Genomic DNA, 23,702 nt, shown 5'->3' with positions numbered 1-23,702 from the left:
TTAGTAATAATATCACTTGTTATGTGTCATAAATATTACTTATGCTAGTATACTAGTTTATTTGTCCCTTTTAAATTTCTAATTAAAATTATAGATCACATTCAAATTTTGTGTAATATTGGTTGTCTAGAATTGTTCATTGTTTTCACTACTACAGACAAAGCAACACATTAAAATAAAATTAATCATTGTCGGCCTTCCAAATTTTTGTTTAAATATCCGAATATAATTTATTAAAATTAAAAAAAAGATTGATTAAAAAGAAATGTGGAATGCGAGTCGCATTATGCGACTCGCCCAAACAATCCACCTGGAGCAGGTGTCTCCCTCTTTATTTCGTCCTTTTAACTTTGTGTCGCCAATCTGACACATGTTCAAAATAGGTTAAGTTAACATATTGTCAAGTAATTGCAAGTAATTTTGGCAAAATGTCCAAAAAACGTAACAACAAGAAAAATTTGGATGATGACTTCGAAGACGACGTAAAAAGCAACGTTTCAAAGGACGACAACAAAGCGATAACCTCAAAAACGGCCAAGAATAAAGGTAACAAAAAAGGAAAAAAAGGCAAAAAGGACGATGATTGGAGTGACGACGACAACGATATTAGTGAGTCTTAAAAATTCATTAAGCCCCTCTTATTTTTAGTAATTTTAATATTTTAGAGAAAGATCCAGTATTAGAAAGTGGCGATACAAACGGTGCTTCTAAACCAGAACCTGCACCTAAGAAAAAAGGTGGAAAAAAAGGTTAGTGTATATTTAAAATTAGTGTAATTAATTAATGAAGGTAATGATTCTTGTATCATCAGGAGGCAGTATTCAGAATTCATTTGATCTGAGCAAGTATAAAATTCAGGGAAATGTGGAAACAGTGAAGTCTTTATGAAACAATAAACACAGGAATAGAAATTCAAGAATCATTACCTTCAAAAAAGGTTAGTGTATTTTAAAAATTATTATGCAATGTTATATAATTATTTTAAAAGAGTACTATGAATAATTTTTGAATATAATATACACCCTTACAATATAAAATAATTTTCTAAGACATATAATATTTATAATAAACAAAACTTTATAAAAACTTATGACTTAAATTAGTAAATATAATAAAAGTTACATAATACATTAATCAAAATTTATTTGTATTTTTACATATAAGCACAAAAAGATATTTGTATTCAGCTAAAATATTTATTCATTCATGAAAACTATGTATTGTACATTATAATTGAACTAATTTATCTAGCATAAGTCATAAAATTGTTTTTAAAAAATATATTATGGTTTTACAATAATAAATGTTGTAGGAAAAGGAAATAAAAACGATGATGATGATGGATGGGGCGATAAGGAGGTCGACATTGATCTAAAACTCTCTGATGTGGAGGATATAGTGGTGGCGCCAGTAAAAAAAGGAAAAAAGGGTGGCAAGAAGAAGAAAGCTGGGAGTGATGATGAAGAGGATGAAATCATCAATGCGGGGAAGGGATCGCGCAATGCCTTTGCTAATTTAGAAGTAGAAGATGATGAAGAAGAAGAGATCCCAAAGCCAAAGAGCAAAGATAAATCGAAAAAGAATAAAAAAGATTCAAAGAAGCAGATTGTGGAAAGTGAGGAAGAAGATGAAGCTCCAGTTGCACAACAAAACAATGCCTTTGCCAATTTGGATGTAGAAGGAGAAGAAGAAGAAGTAGAAGAAGAAAAACCTAAGAAAAAAACTAAAGAGAAAACTCCAGAAGCAGACTTAAAGAAAAAAACAGAATCTGAGGAACTGAATGATGAAGTGGAACCAGCAGATAAAGTTGAGAAGTCAACTGAAGAAATTACGGATGCAGTTAGTTCTATGTCAATCAAAGATGAAAAAAAACTGACCCATAAAGAAAAGAAAAAACTGAAAAAGCAGCAAGAATATGAAAAACAGATGGAGACCATGCTGAAGAAAGGTGGACAAGGTCACTCTGACTTGGACAGCAATTTCACTGTGTCACAGGCTCAAAAGTCTGCTGGTCAGATGGCAGCCTTAGAAAATGCTGTTGATATAAAGATTGAAAACTTTAGTATATCCGCCAAGGGTAATGATCTTTTTGTAAACGCTAATTTATTGATTGCACAAGGAAGACACTATGGTTTAGTGGGGCCTAATGGGTAGGTAAACATTATATGAGGAGTAATTTAAGTATAATAATGAAATGTAATGTGTTTTAGACATGGTAAAACCACATTACTTAGACATATAGCGCAACGAGCATTCGCAATTCCGCCAAATATTGATATATTATATTGTGAACAGGAAGTAGTTGCTGATGATATGAGTGCTGTAGAAACTGTACTAAAAGCTGATGTGAAAAGAACTGAATTACTAGAAGAATGTAAAAAGCTTGAAAAGAGTTTTAATGAAGGTCAACTTGATGTTCAAGAGAGGCTTAATGAAGTTTATGCAGAACTGAAAGCTATTGGCGCTGATTCAGCTGAGCCAAAGGCTAGAAGAATTTTAGCTGGTTTAGGATTTGATAAAGAAATGCAGGTAAATATTAAAATAATAAAGAAATATATTTAAAAGCATTTTTAACAGCAATATATTAAAAATTTATTGATTTCAGGATAGAGCCACTAAAAATTTCTCTGGAGGTTGGAGAATGAGAGTCTCCTTAGCTAGAGCTTTGTACATTGAACCAACATTATTGTTGCTTGATGAACCTACCAATCACTTGGATCTTAATGCTGTAATTTGGCTGGATAAGTATGTATTTGTAACAATATGATAAAGGTTCTTAGTAACAAAAAATACCCAATTACAGTTACTTGCAAGGCTGGAAAAAGACACTTCTCATAGTTTCTCACGATCAGTCGTTCTTGGACAATGTTTGTAATGAAATCATCCACTTGGACAATCAGAAATTATACTATTATAAAGGAAATTACTCAATGTTTAAAAAAATGTACCAACAGAAACGCAAGGAAATGATTAAGGAATACGAAAAGCAAGAGAAACGACTCAAGGAATTGAAATCTCATGGTTCATCAAAGAAGGCCGCGGAGAAAAAACAAAAAGAAGCCCTCACAAGGAAACAAGAGAAAAACCGATCGAAAATGCAAAAACAAGACGATGAGGTTACCACAACTGAATTACTTCAGAAACCCAAGGATTATCTTGTTAAATTTTCATTTCCAGAACCTCCTCCACTTCAACCACCAATTCTTGGACTTCACAGTATGTTTTATGATAGAAATTTCGTTAATTTAATCGTAAATATTGTTTTTATTTATAGATTGTACTTTTGCTTATGAAGGCCAAAAGCCCCTTTTTGTCAACACTGATTTTGGTATTGATATGTCCAGTAGAGTTGCTATTGTTGGACCTAATGGTGTTGGAAAGTCTACATTCTTGAAACTTTTAGTGGGTGAATTATCACCTAATCAAGGAGAAGCTAGAAAAAATCATAGATTGGTATGTAGCTTTAAATTTATAACATTTCTTTAATTTTATATCATTTATTAATAAAATTATAAATAGCATATAGGAAGGTTCGACCAACACTCTGGAGAGCACTTAACCGCCGAAGAAACTCCTGCTGAATATTTGATGAGGTTGTTTGATTTACCATATGAAAAAGCTAGAAAACAATTAGGTACTTTTGGATTAGCTAGTCATGCTCACACAATTAAAATGAAAGATTTGTCTGGTGGTCAAAAGGCTAGAGTAGCTTTAGCTGAATTGTGCCTTAACGCTCCTGATGTTATTATTTTGGTAAGCTGAGTTATTTTACATCCCACATATTAATATAACTTTGGTTACTATAGGATGAACCTACAAATAATTTGGATATAGAATCCATTGATGCTTTGGCCGAGGCAATAAATGAATTTAGCGGTGGTGTTATCATAGTATCTCACGACGAAAGGCTTATTAGGTAAAAATGAGTACTTTTTAAACAGACTCCATTCTAAATCGATTTTTTTAGGGATACTGAGTGCGCATTGTATGTTATAGAAGATCAAACTATTAACGAATTAGACGGAGATTTCGATGATTATAGAAAAGAATTATTGGAGAGTTTGGGAGAAGTTATCAATAGCCCAAGTATTGCTGCCAATGCTGCAATTGCTTAGAACAATTTTTCAGTTTATTATACATTTACTTCAATTTACACCCACCCCTATTGGTTTTTATAAATATATTCGTGATTTTAGAATTGATTGGAATTTTACTAATGGCATATTAAATGATTTTTCTGATTATTTGTCTTATTAGTGGTTACCCCAATTATCCATATTTTTATGCTTCAGGTTATTAATAAAACAATTACTTTTAATGAAAATGTTTATTCTGTATGTGCAGTAACTTATAGTAATGATTTAATGACAATGTACAACTGACAATCAAATGCATATTTTGACCACTATCAACTCCTCATACACAGTTAAAGTAGTGAGTTACAAATGAATGTGAATTAATTGGAGGTAAATACTTAACTAACAAAAAAATGGATTATCACAGGGTATGTATGGCAAAATTTAAAATTGTTGGTTGATGTGATTAATAAGCCTACATGACTGAATTTGTATATTTCAAGTTAATGGAAGGTTTTTTATTGCCCCCTTATAACAACTTACCATTTTATATTACTCAATTTAACCATTAAAGTTTTTGAAACAAAAAAGCTATTTGATCTTTTATCAGTTTAACAGTTTGTAATTTCGTAAATTCTAATAAATTGATTAATGCTTGTAGCATTCTCTCAACATTTTTGTGTTTGCCAGAATACCAGTTTATATTTTGGAAATATTTATTTATATTTCACAAATATTTTCTTGAAAACTTGTTTTAGGCCAAAATTCCTAAATATTTATCAACATAGAGGAACACGTGAAATATTAGCAGATTAAATTAATTGGGGGAAGTTGTCACACTGCCGATGACGGAATAACCAAGATTTATTACACAAAAAATGTATTATTTTGGACCTGTATTACTGTATTTATCACAAAATCACAACACAATTTTATAAACTAAATTTCAGAACAAACAAAGGTTATATTTTCTTTTTAAACATACAAGACATTTAAAAAAAATGAACAGTATGTACAAAATATTAACAATACATTATACCAGAAGCTGGATACATGTTCTTAAGAACTAACTTTGGTTGACCTCTAATAGTTCTATCACAAGTCAAATACAGTTAAAAATCAAGTAGTTTTTGCAAAGAGACTTGTAGCAAATTAAGGGTTCAGTTTTAAAATGCATAAATAGAGATTTTTATATGGTACATGTCAGATCTACCATAAAATGATAATGGAGCTTAAGTTATGATTGAAACTATAAAGTAACTGTACACATTTACAATTAGCTAAATACAATATATACAGTTAAAAGAATACACAGTGGAAATGATAAAATTTAGAGTTTAACATTGCGCCAGCACAAAATTAATTACCACAAATACATTTTAGTAACATTGAAGGAAAACTAAATCATACTAAAAGCTCGCTTACCATTTTACAAACTTATCTAAAAAATCACAAATTAAAATAAAATTTAGATATGTTCTGTAATTATTTCAATTAGGCCAGAGCATTTTTATTGTAGTTAAAAGCTTATTTGATTGAATTTTATGAATTATACAAACAAAAACCAAACACTAGGTAGTCCTTTTAAAACATAAGCTTTTTTATCCAATTGATTTAAATTAAAACGATGACCGACCATTTAAAAAAAAAAAAAAATAACGCAATTATCAACACTCATTTAAACCAGTCCACGATTCGGAGAGACATCCGTGATTCTTTTTTGATTTTAAGCAAACCTTCATGGATTGTATTGGTGTAAAATTTTCAGAAATGTGTACAGTGGATTCGGTAGCTGATTTGGGTCTGTTAAATGAGTGGGACGGATAAGTGCAACATACAACTGTGAGTGACAAAAGAAAAACACAATAATTTTATCAAGTCACATATCATTTTCAATTATAATTAATCAACTATTTTGCAAACAAAACTTGGCCGCGCGCTTTTTTTAACGAAAGAGTCGATGAACAAAAAAAAACTTAACTCGAGGAGATCATAAAGTACAACGCTAACTTAAAAATTATGAAAGGAGGTTGACAAGTCCCTCAGTAGGAACAAGCTGTGGTCATTTTATATCACAATTCTGTTTTCATTTGTTTTGGCGGCACAGTGAGTCGCTGTGTGTAGTTTTGAATACCGTTTTTTATTAATTAATCGCATTGGCACACGCTTACATATCGCCCTTACATTGATCGATTATTACTAGATACACTTACTATATTGGTGTTTTATAATGAGTTCGATATCGATACACGTTGGTGTAACTATTATTGGATTATATTGAATTTGATTAAAACAGGAACATTCAAATACATTTGTTATTTGTAATTTTACACATATAAGGCTCTACTATTGCTTCCATTTCAACATTCAAACTGAGCAATACAATATTAAACAATAAACGTCATGTATTACTCTTAATCTAAAAATACATGGCATAACGATATGAGGTCGTGGCCGTGGCAAAATTTCTTAGTCCAAGCGATAAGATACATCAAAAACGCTGTGGTTTACTCTAAATATTAGAGCCAAACACATCTTAAAAGTACAGAAAAATAACTCATTTCAACATTTATTGTCAGCAAAAACCGGAGAAACTTCATTCCGCGAAACACATTTAACGATAGTGTCGGAAAAAGAACTGGAACTGTATGTGATTTTGGTGTTAATGTCGAATTAATTAAAACGAGTTATTTCGATGAGGTAGCTTCGTTGATCACCTTGACTATCTCTCAGACATGTGAGGCGATTTGATGATGGACGGCCTGGCGCACGTCAAGCTCCTTCCCGTCCGACACCAAACACCCCGCTTATTGTTTTAGTTAACGGGAAAAATAGACTCACTGCGCCAAAAACAAAAACCTAAAGTAATAAGATTACAATAACAAAATACGACGCTATATACTAACGACAGCACTCTTCGAGGGTCTCTCATTTTGTTTTGTTGTATTTTTACATTTTATGTTTGTGAACACATTCAAGCAGTCAGTGGTTCGAAGTGTTTATTCTTTCACGTGCTTCAGCTCTGTTTCACACGTTTCCGCGGCGGCCCTATGGGAGGTATCTGTTGGGTCGCCAGCGCCCTGAACGCCTCCGCTATCAGATGCGGGTGCGTCTGGATCATCGACTTCCAGCCAGGCGTGTCCATCACATCTGTCGCGTGGCTGCAAAACAACGTTCCGTAAGTACAAAACACACGTACCACGGTCAATATATACTTACGTATTGATAAAATCTATGGCTTGAGCTTTAAGCTGATCCGCACTGTGCAGGTCGGCCAGTATGAGAATCTCGGCTGCATTGTCTATCGACAAATTTGTACAAAGGGCCTCCTCACACATCACCTTCAGCCTTTCCAGCGCGTACTAAAAATACAAAAAACATTTCAATCAGTGGTGGAAACCTCCCAGTTGCGTATACGCACTTTGTCCGCCGCCGCCAGAAGATCATCGGCCATCTTCTCCAAATTGGAGGCCTTTCCCGTATAAATGAACCTCAGCATCTCCCGTAATACTTCGTGGTCTACGTCCGTTATGTCCACCCGATTGTGTTTCCTCTCTTCCATTTCGTGTTCGAACATCGCTTGGAAAACTGGACTTCGGGCTGCAAAAATGAATATAATGTTTATAACACTGCATTAGTGATTTATCTGTGTGTGAGAGTAGTTGCAATGGAACGATAATTTTTAAAATTAGCATTATATTATCAAATTAAAATTGTTTATTGCTTTGTTTTGCTAATTAAAACTCAGCCATCAACGTTCCCAATTTGTTGGTAAATCTACTCAGACGTGAATTATAACATTTAGTCTAATTAGTTTATAAAAATTTACCTGCTAATATTGCTTTATGCGCCTGGAACTCCCTCCCTGCCACTGATAACGTTACATCACTAAATTTTTGATTTTCGAATAATAGTCCTAAATCGTCCGATAATCTACACTCTGGAACTTTGAACTGTATCGTATTTGACTGGCCAGAAATATTTACACTGTCTGCTACTACACTAACCTGAAAACATAAATTTCGTGTTAAGACAAGAAACTCTTGTTTAAGGGTAAATGAAATAGTGCTAAAGTGATTCAATTTTGGACATTTACATGACTAGTTCTGGACAGTTTTGGTTTTTAACAGATCAGAATTGAATTAATGTGAATAACGTCACAAAACTGTCCAGTTTGCAAGCAAATTTTAAAAATTGGCCACAGCAATCACGAAACACTCGCAGCACTGCCTGAACCGAAGAGACCACAACACCATCAAACAAAGATCGTGAACTCACTTCACAAAAAATTGTCAATTTGTCGTCGGGCAAAAGCCCGTTCGCCTCGTCCAACAGAAAGTCCCTCCTGATGAACTTCTTGAACCCCCAGTCCTTGCCCTGAACGAAGCGGTAGGCCCGCTGGCTCTCCATCGCCTTCGTTTCCTCCCGCTTCGCGTTCAGTATGCTGAACTTAAATTTCGCCCGCACCTCGCTCTTGTTGCACGACACCAGCAGCAGGTACAGCGACAGGTAGTCCTTGCTCTCCTCGTCCAGCCCCTTGGGATTCACCCGCAGACACCTGTAACACGTAACGGGTTATGAACGAATTTTTTGGGAAATGTCGACGGACTTACCATTTTAATTTGTCGTTAGCACCTGCCGAGAACGTCGAAGATTTTAAAACTTCCCCCATTTCCTCTCGACAGAAACTGAAGTTGTTTATCGTCCACATATAACTGAATTTGACCACTTTGACCTGAAATAATAATAAACACATTTGTTAACATCACACATTCCATATAAAATTCATTTGTTTCAATAATTGTTCACCTCGATGCTTTTCTCTGGCATCACTTGTTTACTAAAGGCTTGACTACACAATCTCCAAAATGTCATTTTACCAGCTCAGTTAACCATGCGATTTTTTTAACAATGTCTAATTGTACCTAAACAATGGAGAAAAAAATGGCCGAAAACAAATGAAAATCGAAATTGAAAATTCAACTTTCTGGTCCGTTATTTTTCATTTAGTCAATGTAATGTGAAATTGATTGTATTGATAAAAATTGAGAAACAAAAAAATGTCTATAAATTTAGTGAAATATTCGACATTTTCGCAAAATTAATTCCTATTTTAAAATAATCACAATCAGAAAAATGTCAGCGCCCTCTTGATGTATTCTTTATAACGGTCATTACGGGAATCTTTGATTGTAATAATATTTTTATTTGAAAATTTATACAGGGTAAATAAGTGTTGAACAAGGAACGTGTGGTGAAGTAAAATTATTTTTTTAATGGATGCATAAATAAATTGTATCATAAGTAAATATGACATAATCCATATCCATATTGCAATATTGGGGTACAAATTAAATGAACAAAACTTCTAAGAAAACAATAGTTTGTATATTGATATAGCATCAATCAATGATATATACGTTGATTATCCTCCAGAATTTTGGTGAAGAATTAATGCATATAATTTAGATGAATTGTGGTTTATCATTGAAGAGTTATGGAATTTATTTTCAAACGATTGTTGTAAATATCTCTTGAACCTATGCCTTCCCGTTAGGCGGTTGTAACGAACAAAATATTAACATTTTTGTTATGTATAAATTATTTAATAATTTACCTCGTCTCAAGGAAGGACACCCTCATAAAATTTGTATTTTTATAATTGAAACCAAAAATCAAGTGGGCCACACTGTATATTTTTTAAATGTGTATTATTTTTGTAACCGGTCACAATTGCGTATTTATTCTGTTTTGTAGAAATTAATTTGAATTAGATACAACATGAATTATGAAACTAATTATCAATAAATAGTAATGTGTCCTTTGTGTTTCTTATTGTTAGTGAAATGAGATATGTATTCCAAGTTTTGGGCGATTTGGATTGCACTCCACCACTTTTGTATAAAGATTATATTGATTTTATTAGAGGCCTCTAAATTAATTGACCGTTGTTAGACGATACCACTGCGACATGTATCAAAATGTATAAAATTGTTGTTAAATAATCATTTTAAATAACTATGAAGAAATAAAACAATTAAATGATTCATTTAGTATATTGGCATGATGTGTGTTAGTTCCACAAACTTGATGAGTAATTTGTTCCAAAATAACAGCAATTTTCCATTTGAAAACTGACACGATTAATAAAATCACCATCAACTGAATTTTATAAAGAATAGTAATATGTATCGTTTCGTGACCTACATTGAGTAGATAATCTCATAATGGTTTCATTTTCAACCCACTTTCATGGTAACATAAAAGAGTTAATTAGTATTGAAAGGTCCGCCAATCGCCATGAAATATCAGGGTTGCCCAATTATTAATAAAACGTTTTATGCATAATTTCACTATTATTACCTGAAAAAAGTAAAAGTCGAAATTTAACAATGTTTGGCAACAATGATTAAACTGTAAATAGTTTTACTACTATTACAATATTCGTCAGTAATTCCGATTATCCAACAGAGAATGAAAAGTGGGACTAGGTAATGTTCAGAATATTTAGTCGGCCCAAATGTACGACGAAAAAACACCCGAAAATCAATGTTAGCCCGTGATTAGGCGCACACCGCGTTTGTGCAACGATCGAATGGAAAACGCTCCAGTTATGAACATGTATAATATACAATCCCGTAGAAAGGCATTAGCTGAGAGAGGCTAGAAAGCCGGCTGGGACCGAACCGAACGAGAACGGCGGCGGATTCTGGGCTGAAACGACAGGCCGGGGCCGGGGCCAGGCCCAGGTCCCCGGTTCGTTCGGCTAAAGAGGTCGACGCGATGAAGTTTCGTCCGTAATGGTGAAAGCCGTGAAACAATGGGAACGGTTGTAGGGTCTCGCTCAAGGACGACGCTGGGTTTTTAGGGCACACGTATGCCTCTAATTGCTTTTTTCCACATGTGTGTGTGTGCGTTTGTGCGTTGGGTCGAACTGGGGGCTCCCTTTAGTCGATTTTATCGCGGTCGTTCTTTGTTCGCCTCGTTTGAAATGCGGCTGTCCCATCAATTTCTAAATACTATATAGTTGATTTGCATGTGTATGCAAACAAATACGTTTTGTAATTTGAAAACATAAATAACTCGATTCATGTTCTTGTGTTCAATGGTTTTATAATTGCAATTTTAAAATAAGCATAATCTATTTAACTTAAATTAGACTTACAAAGACAAAGACAAGAAATAACAATTTAGAAATATCTTTTCGTTAGTCTCAACATATATTTTTTGCAGTTAAGTTTATTATGTTTTTTTCATTTATTTATATTTTTACATTTAGAAATATATTTCTTAGGCTAAAATTAGGTAATACCTTTAAATAAAATACTGTCGAACTTCATTTTGAAAATGAAAATAAAAATACTTTTGCCAAATAGAAATATATTTGCATTGAAATAAAAACTTTTGTAAGCATATTTACACAATAAAGACACATTTGTATCTTTCTATGTACCTATGTATTTTATTAATAACCTTAATATTGTAATAATAATTTAAAATTAATTGGATTAAGCTTATCGATAATTTTAATATTCATGTTTTCCTGAATTTGACATTACATTCATTGTATGTACTTGCAAAGTGATATATTTATGACGTCTCATAATTTTATATTTACAATTTCAATAGCGAATAAAAATGTTATTGTCAGATAAAGTCCCTCTCTTGCGCATTTATTTGTGTCATAAAATGGAACCGTGTTATTTATAATAACTACATGACATATTCTATTGAAATTGAATAGATAAATTCTAAAATAAAAAAATATATAAAAATATCAATAAAATTAAATTTGTGTGAAGAACGTTAGAAAAATTTTATTTTACATGATGAACAGGCAAAATTGTTTGGCGTGACGATTTCATTATTCATATTATTTTTAGGAGAAAACAATTACAAAACATAAACACAAAAACACATCAATTTAGTTGACGTGTATGAAAACCCCAAATTAAAAACAGGACTTGTAAATCAATTGTAACAGAATTATATTTCTGTAAACAATCGGTTGATATGTGAAATTAAAATTGTCCACATTGTATTCCGAATATTAATTCAGTCAGCACGCGTGTAAATGTTTGGTTAATTGAAAAGAGAACACTGTACCAACTGTAATGAATCAAAATGTAGCCCAGGTCATCAATTCAAGGCTCCGGTTGCGCGTCGCTCGACCGACGTCTCCTTTTCCACGTCGTTCTTCGTAAAACGGCGATTTCTCGGCGAATTTTTCCAAGTGGACAAATCGATCGGGATCGGAGACGCTTGCATACGGCAAAGAGGCAAATGTATTTTTTCTGTCAGCGAATTGACCTTTCATTAAACTACTTATTTCGTTGGAAGTATGCGAGAGAGAGAGACAGAGACGCAGCGAGGCACACATATTACACGACACTCACAAACCAAACCAGGACAACCTACATTTAAGGATTCTCGATATAGTTATGAAAAATGTACGGAGCATAAATTATTTGCTACGAGGTTGCGATATCGGGGATATATTATTCCATTTTGTAAGTGTGTAAGTGTTATGTAAACAAATTCTGATGATTTTACTTAATTAATTCATTTATACACATTTTCGAGGCTGACAATTTTAGAGGTAGCTTATAAAAATGGTCAGTTGTCAAGTTGTTTAAGGGTTCGACCGACCCCTCGTCAAGGTTCAAAAATTTTACCATCCTACCATCATCGAAATTTATGTTTCTTTATTTATTTTAAATTAAACTACTAAAAGTATTACCATTTTAAAGTTTCTCCCATATATTGAAATATAATTATGAACACCTAATTGATTTAATTATTTAATTAAATGTATAACAATAATTGTTCAGTTTACGTAGATAAAGTGGACTTTACTAAATTAAATTACTACCTAATGTACCACTCTTTTTTAAGTTTATTCAGTGAATTGAAATGTAAATTTAAACACCTAATTGATATAAATATTTATTTATGCTTATAATAAATATTTCATTAGATTACATAGATAATATGCATGCTTCACTTGAATGATCTTCTGTGCATTGAAATATAAATTTAAAGGTCTAATTGATCTAGAAATTCTATTATACTTATTCTTCAGTTTACACAGATAATGTGCACTTTATTTGATTAAATTACCATCGAGTGTATTACTTACTGTTTGTTAAGTTTATTCTTTGAACTGAAATATAAGTTCAAACGTCTAATTGATCTAAAAATTCAATTATACTTTAATAATCATTCTTCAGTTTACATAAATATTGAGCACTTAACTTAAGACAGAGTGAATTATTATTTTTTAAGTCTTTTCTACCAATTGAAATATAATTATTGTTTGAATAATTCAATTACTCTTATAATAATAATAAAATTTTGTAAAATTACAATAAACTAGCCAAGTAGTAAATACCAATAAACATTACTATCTTATTTTTTTCTTACAAAAAAAAAAAAAATGAAACGATTTTGAATGAAACTTGTCGAATCAGCGTTTATTGTTTCCAGGAGGAATTCGAGATTAGCGGTTAAATTTACAGCAATTTACTCTTAATTTCATTTTATGTGGCACGCAAATATACGTAATTATATTGTATAATTAATTTTAATGGTCGCTTTTATGGGCCACACCAATTTGTTTTGTATTTATTAACTCCTGTGAACAATAAAAAGATATTGCATGACAATAACACGTTCGTATATTTATTTATGCAATTGTCCTTTATTTATTATATTTCATAGTTTTTTTTGAATATAAATCTCGTTTACATGTCACCATTTAAGATAATACTTGGCCCAATTAAGTGTTTAATTTGAAATGGTATTCTCACGTAATTAAATCATTTGCAATTAATTGGTACCATTTTTTTGTCGTATATTTGGGTAACGAGTTTGTAACCCAGCAACGGGATTATTTATAAAAACAAGTGTCGAGCAACATCGGAAATAAGCAATTTATCAGTGTTTAAATTCAGTGAAGCAAAGTATACTTTCTTATTTTTTAATCCTTCTTAAGGGCAAGAAATCCCAATCCGCACCAGGTAGATTCACAGTGCTTGTGTGCAAAGAACACAAAACCGAAAGACTGAGTGAAGAAGGAATCTTACCTGCGTGTAGCACCAATTTTCTGCGACCGGAGTGTTGACCTCTTGGGGTGGTGGGCTTGGGACACGACTCACGGCCATGGTACTTGTGGGGTGCAGGTTGGAGGTAACGCGGGCCGTTTGACCGGCCGAGCAGTCACTCACCCCCGGCAACCTGCAATCAAGAAAAACGTCCAAGGTTAGTATAGCGAGGCACGCAGACACGTACACACACACAGACACACACACGGGGTCTCGTGTGCCCGAGAAGGCCCCAAGATATCCCCGATGCCCTTGACTGAAATCGCCTGAAATTTGCGTCGTGGAAACGCGACAAATTTACTTGGGCCTCGGACAGACGTTGAGCTGTTTATTTTCTTCTGGGAAAACTCCAGAATTATTCACGGATTGTATGTATTATTAAGTGATAGTTGTATAAAATACTTATTTACATTTTAGAGCGTTAAATATTGTTGACTGACATTATAAAACAGACATTTATTTAATTGATTGATAGATACGAAGTGATTGTTTACATTAAAAAACAAATAAACGTATAAATTGATAAATGGTAAATAATTGTAATCCTCAAAATAAAATAAAAAACAAAAATAAATGCCATTAAATATGCAAAAAACCGATATTGGTGAGACTTAATGGAATTCACAGCTTTACTGTTATGGCGCTAACGATTTTTTATCACTTTGCTCCATTAAATCATTAATATTATGTATCCACTTAATGATACGTATTAGACCGTTATAGAAATCCACATAAATTATCCGCGGGTCGTCCAATAATCAACAGTAAACAGAGTGGTTCATTACTTTGTCTATGCACTCGTAATGATATTGTTTAAATTAATAAATAAACAAAACGTTTAAAAAATCCGAAACGATCTATTAAACATACGAAACTGATTTGCATAAACCTCGTTTAGATTACGAGCATAAAGTTAATAGCTTCCGACATACGCCAGAATATCTGGGCATCGCCTCATAAATAATACAAACTGATACTATACTGAGACAGAAACTGTGCCGGATTAAAAATTGTATTCACTCAATACCGAAACTTAAATCTTATCTATACGTTTAATCTAGATCTGAAGATATTGTGTCACTTTAACACGGTTTTGAGACAACTGAAAGGTGTGTGTAACTAGGGCTTTGTTCACGCATACTTACAGACAAAGTGAATAAATAATATAAGTGATTTTAATTTTACATTTATTTATAATACTATTATCATTTTTAACCGTTTCTTATGAAACTCATATTAACAGAGCTTTATTGAAAAAAAATATTTAGTTTGGCTCATTTAAGATGAAAAGACCTCTGCAATTTTTTATTTATAACCCGATAGATCAAAATATAATCAATAAAGAATTCTACGTATTTCATTAAAATTGTTTTTAATATTATTCAACCAATTTCTGCTATAGTATTTTTTAAAATAAATGACATTTACTGTTATTTAAATCTTGGAATAAAGAGTCAAAACATCTGAAAATATCAAAACTATCATACTTTTAAAGGTATTTTAACAGATATTAATCTAATTTGATATTCTCAGATATTTTAAAAACATAATTTCATGGTTTTGTAGAGGAATATTGACTAAAAATTTGATCGTCAGAATCATACTATCGTCAACAATTCTAACTAATAAGAATTTTAAGGCTGTTACACAACAATGATATTTTAAAATTACCAGCAGGTTTTTAGAAATTTAATTTAAACATTTTAAAATCTCCAAAATTTATAGTAAATTTTCCTGAATTTAATTTTTTCCCCTTTGTAATAAATAAACATATCCAATTCGGGCGTAAACTTCAAGAGGGTAAAATTTTTAAAAAATACTCTAATAAGATGTTTAGATAGATGAACAATCGCATATGTAAAAAATGTTTTGAATTATTGAACCAACTGAATGCTTAAGTATATTACATAAATATTTTTATAAATTATAAATTTTGTATGTATTTTTTTGTACTTCTGAAGCCCAAATGTAACCAATAACAGAATAGTATATCAGAAGAAATAAATTCATTAGAATAATGAGTTTTTAATTCTCATAATTATTAATATGTGATATTTTTTTGTTTTTTGATACATACCAATTTTGAAGTATTCTAAATTCAATGGGGGGAGGGACTATATTTTAATCATAAACGAATAACTTTTTATTTTAGCTGTTAAAAATAATATTAGTAAATAAATTTGCATCGGATGATTAGAAAAATGAAATTAAAATATGGAAATAAATATTCATAACACTCCTAGAGTCAGTTGTCTGTTGTTATATTGTCTGTTTTAAGCAGCTTTTATTATCTGCGGTATAAATAAAAGCTTTCACTGTGTAAGGAATTAATATGTAAGTACATAACTAATAAAAACTAAAAGTTACCTTGTAGAGTTTTCACAAAAATATATTAAAATTTTAATTTTTTCATTGTATCTTTAATATTATGTATTTAAAAACAAATTAATTTGCATACATTTAGAAAAACTTAATTAATAAGCTTGACGTAAAGTGGGTGTGAAGTGATATTATAAAATTATCTGAGAAGCACAAACATTTATATTTACACAAAATGTAAATAAAACACATATTGATTACACTAAATTAAACAAATTTTCAATAAAAACTCATCCAATGAAGAGCATCCATATCTGTGACATTGTCAAAAACACGAACACAAATCAGTTTCTGTCACAAAACAAATAGAAACGAAAGTCTCTGACCTTAAGCACAGAGGAACGAGCTTGCGATGCGTCGCCACGTCCATGCTCACACACACTAGCCGTTCTGAAATTCTGACGGATTTTCAACTATTTCGCACGTTGCCACTGCACATTATCAAACCGAGATAACTAATTAGCGAAGGTCGTACGTAAATTTCGCTCATGTAGCCGGCTCCGTTTATCTCGGTCCAACATCGAAAATGTGACAATAAATAAACATGCAACGTGCCATTATCTATTTACATTTCTGGCTTAATATTAAAACGAAAATAATTAACCCTGAATTAATTCTGATAAATGTTAGTCAGCCTTGAATCATCGCACGAAAATATTTAAGTTTCGGTTGGGTCAGATAAATGCAATTTGGTTTGGTAATTCCTGGTGCCCAAGTCACTTGGGGACACGCACAAAATAAATGCCACGATGGTTAATTACGTAATTTGTCTGTGCGACGAAATTTGCAACATCAAGGAACACCTTGTAATCCAGATCTCAAGGCGCCGATGCCATTGTATGACCGTGCGGTCACATCAGTTAAGCAAACGGGAGATGATCCGAGACCAAGGGCGATAAATTACTGCAAAATTTGTTGACGCTTCCAGGAACACATTCCGCCACAAAACATTGATCCGGCTACACGACGGCCAAGTGTGCATCGGAAAGATTACTAGCTTAGCGTGATTTAATATCGAATTTGGCCGGTTTCTTTATCGCTGCGCCAAAGACGGTTATTGAAAACGTGCCTTAAATATCCACTGTATTTTCAGCGCGAATAAAAGAAGGAATAATGTTTGTTAAGGAGCCTGTCGGAAGTCGTATGTCACCAGACGTTTGCACGAAGAGGGGGGCCGTTACGTCAATAAAATCATATCGAAATATTTATTACTCAAGCACTTTTAACGAGAACCTTCGACACTTTAGTCTAAACGGAGTGTAAAGTTGGGAAGACATGGAAAATCTCTTTGAAATGCAAATCTAATTGCCCCGTGCATGAGATATTACAAAAAGCTCCGACTAATGATCGTTCAACACGTGCGGACTCAAGGCTCGCTAATACAAATAAACTTTTTCAGGGTTAAAGTTAATACACACTAATAAATATATTTTTATCTAGGTTTAAATAACAGTGGATCAATTCGTGTGAAGGTTCGAATCTGGGCGACAATAATGATTATGCCATAAACCCCAATTTTATACCGTATGGGCCGTTTAGATTGAAACCCATTTGTAATTTTTCTATTAGGACTCTATTTTATGCATAATAATTACATCAAAAGTCTAATATAAAATACTGATGACATATAAAAATTATTATTTATGTTACCTGACAAAGTTGTCAGTTATAAAAATGATACACATAATTAAACAATTTATTATAAAAATCTATTAAATTTAGGCATCTTTCGTAAGTCAAATGTATATTTTTATTTTTTTTTACACTTAAAATTTTAAATTTTGTAAGCTCAGTAAATTAATAAAATTATATAAATTTAAATTAACATTTAAAGTTCAGTTTAAGTTCATAATTTAACTTTTTTAAAATTCAATTGGTTATTTTAATTCTATTAAAACTTAATTGTTTAATTCTTTAGGTTAACTATATTAAATTTTATGAATTTAAAATAATTTTATTTTTTTAAGTTAAACGGTTAGTTTTAGGTTTTAATTTTTTAAGCTTAATATTTTTACCTTTATTTAATCTAAACGTTTATTTTTAATTTTTAAATATAAAATAATTTTATTTTAATTTGTAATTTGTTTTAAGTTTTAAGCTGTTTATTTTAAAATTTATAAATTCAAGATAATTTGCATTTTTTAATTTAATTGTTTATCTTTATTTTTTATCTTTTAGATTTAATATTTTAAATTTTATAAATATAAAATAAGAATTATTATTTTTTTAATTTATAATTTGTTATTTAAAAGTTTAAATTAAAGAAGCTTTTTAATTAGGATAGGGGTTTAATAATATTTAATTATTATAAATTTCAAATAACAGTTTTATTTTTTCTAAATTCTATATATTTTTAAGCTTAAATCTTTTTAAGTAGGATAAGGGTTTAATAATATTTAATTATTATAAATTTCAAATAACATTTTCATTTTTTCTAAATTCTATATATTTTTTAAACTTAAAATTTAATATTAAAAATTTTATTTTTTATATTTAAATTAATTATATTTTAATATTTTTAAATTTTTGCTTAATATTTTTAATTTATTAAATTCAAATTAATAATTTGGAATGTGTGTGAATAAATAATTGATTATTAATTTTGAAAAAAAATTTTTAAAGGATCTCTTAGCTAAAGTAGCTTATATCATAAACTACATATATTTGGAAAATTTGATTTTTTCCTACCTCTAAAGGCAAATTTAATTATGGTTGCACATATTATTTCGAAATTTTAGAGAAGTGCTAGTGAGGAACTATTTGAAACATAAAAAGTGATACAAGTACGCTAATCTTAATTATAATAATTATTTACATTAGTAATTAAACACTCAATAAACATTATATAGATTCTTTATACCAGATCTCATCAGGAACTTTTAAATTATCAACCCGTTTCCATAATATCTTTTAATACTGAATTTATAGAAATACGTGCATTTTTTAAATAAATGATCAAAATTACATAAAATACTAAAACATAATAATAATTTACATTAGTTATTAACTAAATCATGGAATAAATGTGAAAAATATTTTTATTATTTTAACGTATTTTATGGCCCAATAAAATATTCCAATTTTTTGATTGTACAAAATGACGTGGTGGGTCTGATGATGTACAACACGATTTTTATCAAAAATATGAAAAAACTAAACAATTTACGAGACCCCATTTCACTAATATTTATTGGAGGACATAAAAATTAGATCGACATTCGCCGCGATAAATTAGTGAGGCGTAATGGATATTTGGGTCAATCGACCGTCGTTACCGACTTTAATTAATGTTTGAAAATGCAATTTTAATATAAACTGGAAAAATGCAAATTGTAAAAAACCATAATAACATTACCTCCTCCATCTTGATTTCACGAAAGGAAATCGGTTTGCATAATTATAGCAGCGGTGGTAATTCTTGTGTTTGTTTCGTGTCATAATAATTGTTATAATATTAGGTAATTACAAGCTGACACGATCGTTTCAGATCACCTTCCGCAATTTCGAACACAACCATATCTATACCGAACTAATTTTAAATATCACTTTTTGAACCTTGAAATTTTGTACACATGTCGTTTAAAAATATGTATACTTATTGACTTAATGACATCACAATTAGAAAAACCTTGATGTGGCGTTTATGTTTATTTAAAAATTTATAAACAGGCGCAACTATTCAGATGAATCAGGTATGAAAATTTGGACTAAAATAAAAACGTAATTGGATGGAAAATTTCATTTTCAAATAGTCATTGATAGGACAGAATAAAAATTATAAAGTGCACCACTCGAAATTGCATTAAAGTTGGCACGTAAACGTGATTTTTATTTATTTCAATCCCACTCACACAAGTGCGTGTTTCAGTCAAAATAGTTGAGTGAATCGCATTCACAATAAACCAAATATTTGAACGTAATCGAGGTTGTCAAGTGAAAGTTCAAATTTTGTTTAATTTTCGCCAGTTTATGTAGCATTAGTAGAAGAAATTCATGCCGTCGTCGATCGTATTTATTTTGATTAGATAATATATGGAAATTTATGTATTTGTGATGTAAATTTGAATATTTTAGAAAATACGCACGCATTCGATGTTATGAAACTGGATATTGATGCGATTATCGGTCAATTTTAAATAGAAAATGATGATTCTTCATGAAACGAGGGCTTCACTTCAAATTAGAAATTTGTCGAGCCTAATTTTGAACATCCGTATCGGGTACGTAAGTGTTAACGCACATTACAATTAAATTAATAACTGTACCGGAGTGCCCTCGAATAATTCGCTTTCAACATGGTATTTATCATCTTGACAATTTCACGATTAAATCTTATCGGAAGGTCGAATTGTTATAAATAAATTCAACTTGATAAATTTTTTTTTGGAATTAAGTTCGAAAGTAACCCAGTATGCTCATTCTTTTGTAAAATAATCTACTGTCACAAACAAAAAAATAATATAATGCCACTAGTTTAAATATTTTGAGAAACTTCCTACTTATTCTCCGAAGTACAATTTTTTTAGTATAGAACAGTTTCAACAGATTTTGAAATTCTAATGTACCCACTGACAAACATTATAAAACAACAGCTTTTTATTTAATTTTTTTCCTTATTTATTAATATTTTATATCAATTTTGCCTAATTGGTGGTCTAGCGAATTAGTGTTATTTACTTTGAAAACGAGGCACCTTGATGTTACCTATAATTTATAGAATATTATAATTTTTTCAAATGTCACTTTATCTTGATTGAATATAAGGTTAAACTAGATTTTACCAAATTATTTTAAATAAATTAAGTTTTCTAATTTAAATAGTTGTGATTTAAACTCATTTGTCAATATTTTGTCAATTCATTTTCTTCATTTTAAAAAGTAGGTTTTATATTTATAGTATCAAAACATTATGAATCAATTTTACTTAATTGAACAATCAATTATTATTTGTGAAATAAACTTGAAAATTTGTTATCAATTTTATATACAACTTAACCCAATTAATAAATTTTTTTATAAATGTCCAAAGCCATTATGTATAATGGGTTTATAATTTACGTAATTACATTTATTTTGTTCATCCTTTGTTCTTTTATGAATATTTTCAGCTCAATGACATATTGCCTGATTCAATAAATTTAACCGAAAAAATGTTTATACCGCTTATCGTAGATTTTGTGCGTAACTGAATTTAAGAGGTTATATTCAAATTAAATTATGTACTGAATCTTTTTGTATTTTTTATATTCAATTTCTTGAATAACTGTCCGGCAATGTTCATTTAACATATCTGCCTCCTTTCCACTAATCCTGATGTCTTATTTTCATAGAAATTAAATTTTAATACAAATATTTACATTTTTCATTTCCAGCATGCTACTTTAGTAATCTGAACGAAAGTGCAGGAAATATATTAACACCTAACCTAGAATAGCAGTACTAAATTCTTTACAAATTGTACTTAATTAACAATTCTATTGTTTCCGAAAAAGTCATGAACAACTAACTTAAATAAAATTCTTTTATTAGGTTGAGATATCTAGAGGATTTAACTTTGCTTACTTCGATAGAGCTAGATTGGCAAAATTTATGAAACATCATTGAACGTATATATATATATATATATATCATTCTGATTTTGCTCATTGGGTGATAATCTTAATGACATAAAGAAATAAAATTTGGTTGACCCAACTGTCTATTTGATTTAGTTTAAGTTGCTGTACATAAAAGGAAAGTATTATGTAAGTAAAGAAAGCATCAGTTATGATTTGATTTCTTTGATTCTTAATGCTTGAAAGTTAGAAAATATGGGATGGAAGACGAAAAATGACATTTTTTATACCCGATTACTCATAATTACTAAATTACCATAATTATGAACTCATAAGTCACCATAGACACTAATTTTCAAAAATATGACTCCTTGGTGATATTTAGAAATCGGGGACAAGCTTAATAAAACATATTCGAATTTTAAGTAAAAAATTCATCTCCACGTGATGCATTAATTTGTGTAACCTAGTCTAATTTTTGAATACTTATAGATGGAAAACAAATGAATATTTTGGAAACCTATCTTGTGACCAGGGTTTGGAGAAGGGGGGGAAGTAATCATTAAAAAAAATACAAGATCAAACGCTATGGTCGACTGATTGTAGACCGCGTTACGAAAATGCTATCCAACAAAGTAGGCCGGCCTTAATTCACAGCTACATTCACGCGGTTCTAAAATATTATACTAGGTCGTTTAAGTTAAGTAATAGGCATTTTATTTTGGCCGTGCCGCTGATCTACAACACTTTTTTTAACAGTAGCACTTCAAAAGATGATATTACGGCTGCGGTGACCTGAAATTCTCATTGCCGGCGACAAAGTCGATGGTTATTGTCGGTGTTTCATGAAATCCACGTCAGATTTTAATCTGAATAATTATTAGCGACGGCGTTTTAAGTGAAAATGAGGAAAATTTCGTTGGCACAATTGCTGTTTTGAATGTGGATTCGGAAGGGGCTGACTCACCTTAACTAACTGTATAAATAAACTAATAAAACAAATAAATATTTTGGAAGACAAGTGTATTGTACTTTGTTAATTTGGGAGTCATTGATCTATTTCAAACGATAAAGATTTAACATACCTAAAGCTTTCTTCCATTGCATTAATAAATATGGCCATCCATCAACTTACCTGGAATAATAAAAGAAACATTATTTAATGTGTTCATTATTTTACCACAGTAATTACTATTACAACAAATTTATCGTAAAACTGTTTATTATGAAGTACAAGTTTGCTAATATTGTCTTTTTTTTAAATTTATTAATGTTATCATAAGGCTAATTTTTATACTTCCATTTATATTATTTTATATTATTATCGTTATTAATATTTTGTATCATTTTACCTAATTGGTCTAGCTAATTAATATGTTATTTACTTTGGAAACGAGCTACCTTGATGTTACCTTTAATTTATGGAATATTATACTTTTTTCAAATGTCACTTTATCTTGATTAAATATTAAGTTGAACTAGTTCTTAACAAATTATTTTAAAAGTTATAAACAATATTCTTTACCTTAATTAATTGTGATTTAAGCTCATGTAAATTATTTGTCTTTTTGGATCTTTGGAAGTTAGTT

At 30.6% G+C, this 23,702-nt stretch overlaps 2 protein-coding genes across 7 annotated transcripts in view; one reads left to right on the top strand and one right to left on the bottom strand.

Annotated features, from left to right (window-relative positions):
- The first annotated feature begins 338 nt into the window (after positions 1-338).
- On the top strand, positions 339-4,244 carry LOC109603351 (ATP-binding cassette sub-family F member 1). Its single transcript, XM_020019834.2, has 10 exons — positions 339-609; positions 666-749; positions 1,313-2,150; positions 2,211-2,529; positions 2,606-2,745; positions 2,804-3,216; positions 3,275-3,453; positions 3,520-3,753; positions 3,807-3,916; positions 3,968-4,244. Exons 1-10 carry the CDS (start codon positions 429-431, stop codon positions 4,113-4,115), a joined length of 2,646 nt encoding a protein of 881 aa, XP_019875393.1. The 5' UTR covers positions 339-428; the 3' UTR covers positions 4,116-4,244.
- A 713-nt stretch (positions 4,245-4,957) lies between these two features.
- Positions 4,958-23,702, bottom strand: part of LOC109603362 (protein roadkill) — a 46,908-nt gene continuing 28,163 nt past the window's right edge. For 4 of the 6 annotated variants that reach the window (XM_020019851.2, XM_020019853.2, XM_020019850.2 and 1 more), the window contains 7 exons: positions 14,162-14,312; positions 8,690-8,811; positions 8,355-8,634; positions 7,906-8,083; positions 7,498-7,676; positions 7,296-7,438; positions 4,958-7,237 (listed from right to left, as the gene is read on the bottom strand). In XM_020019851.2, the coding sequence (XP_019875410.1) occupies positions 7,093-7,237; positions 7,296-7,438; positions 7,498-7,676; positions 7,906-8,083; positions 8,355-8,634; positions 8,690-8,811; positions 14,162-14,239 (1,125 nt within the window). In that variant the 5' untranslated portion in view covers positions 14,240-14,312 and the 3' untranslated portion in view covers positions 4,958-7,092. Of the gene's footprint in view, positions 7,238-7,295; positions 7,439-7,497; positions 7,677-7,905; positions 8,084-8,354; positions 8,635-8,689; positions 8,812-14,161; positions 14,313-19,913; positions 20,011-23,198; positions 23,222-23,702 lie in introns of those variants that run through there. The other 2 variants (XM_049964064.1, XM_020019849.2) reach the window with 2 other exon arrangements.

This window comes from Aethina tumida, chromosome 3 (assembly GCF_024364675.1).
Source record: "Aethina tumida isolate Nest 87 chromosome 3, icAetTumi1.1, whole genome shotgun sequence".
Classification (NCBI taxonomy): Eukaryota; Metazoa; Arthropoda; class Insecta; order Coleoptera; family Nitidulidae; genus Aethina; species Aethina tumida.
Note: the sequence above shows the minus strand (reverse complement) of the source record. Positions and strands in the feature narration are given on the sequence as shown.

What these genes read in the sequence shown, in the direction of transcription:
- LOC109603351 (XM_020019834.2), top strand. Translation starts at nt 429, where the DNA reads ATGTCCAAAAAACGTAACAACAAGAAAAATTTGGATGATGACTTCGAA. An exon ending in GATTTGATAAAGAAATGCAG is followed by an intron (nt 2,530 to 2,605) that starts GTAAATATTAAA and finishes TATTGATTTCAG; the next exon opens with GATAGAGCCACTAAAAATTT. An exon ending in CACGACGAAAGGCTTATTAG is followed by an intron (nt 3,917 to 3,967) that starts GTAAAAATGAGT and finishes CGATTTTTTTAG; the next exon opens with GGATACTGAGTGCGCATTGT.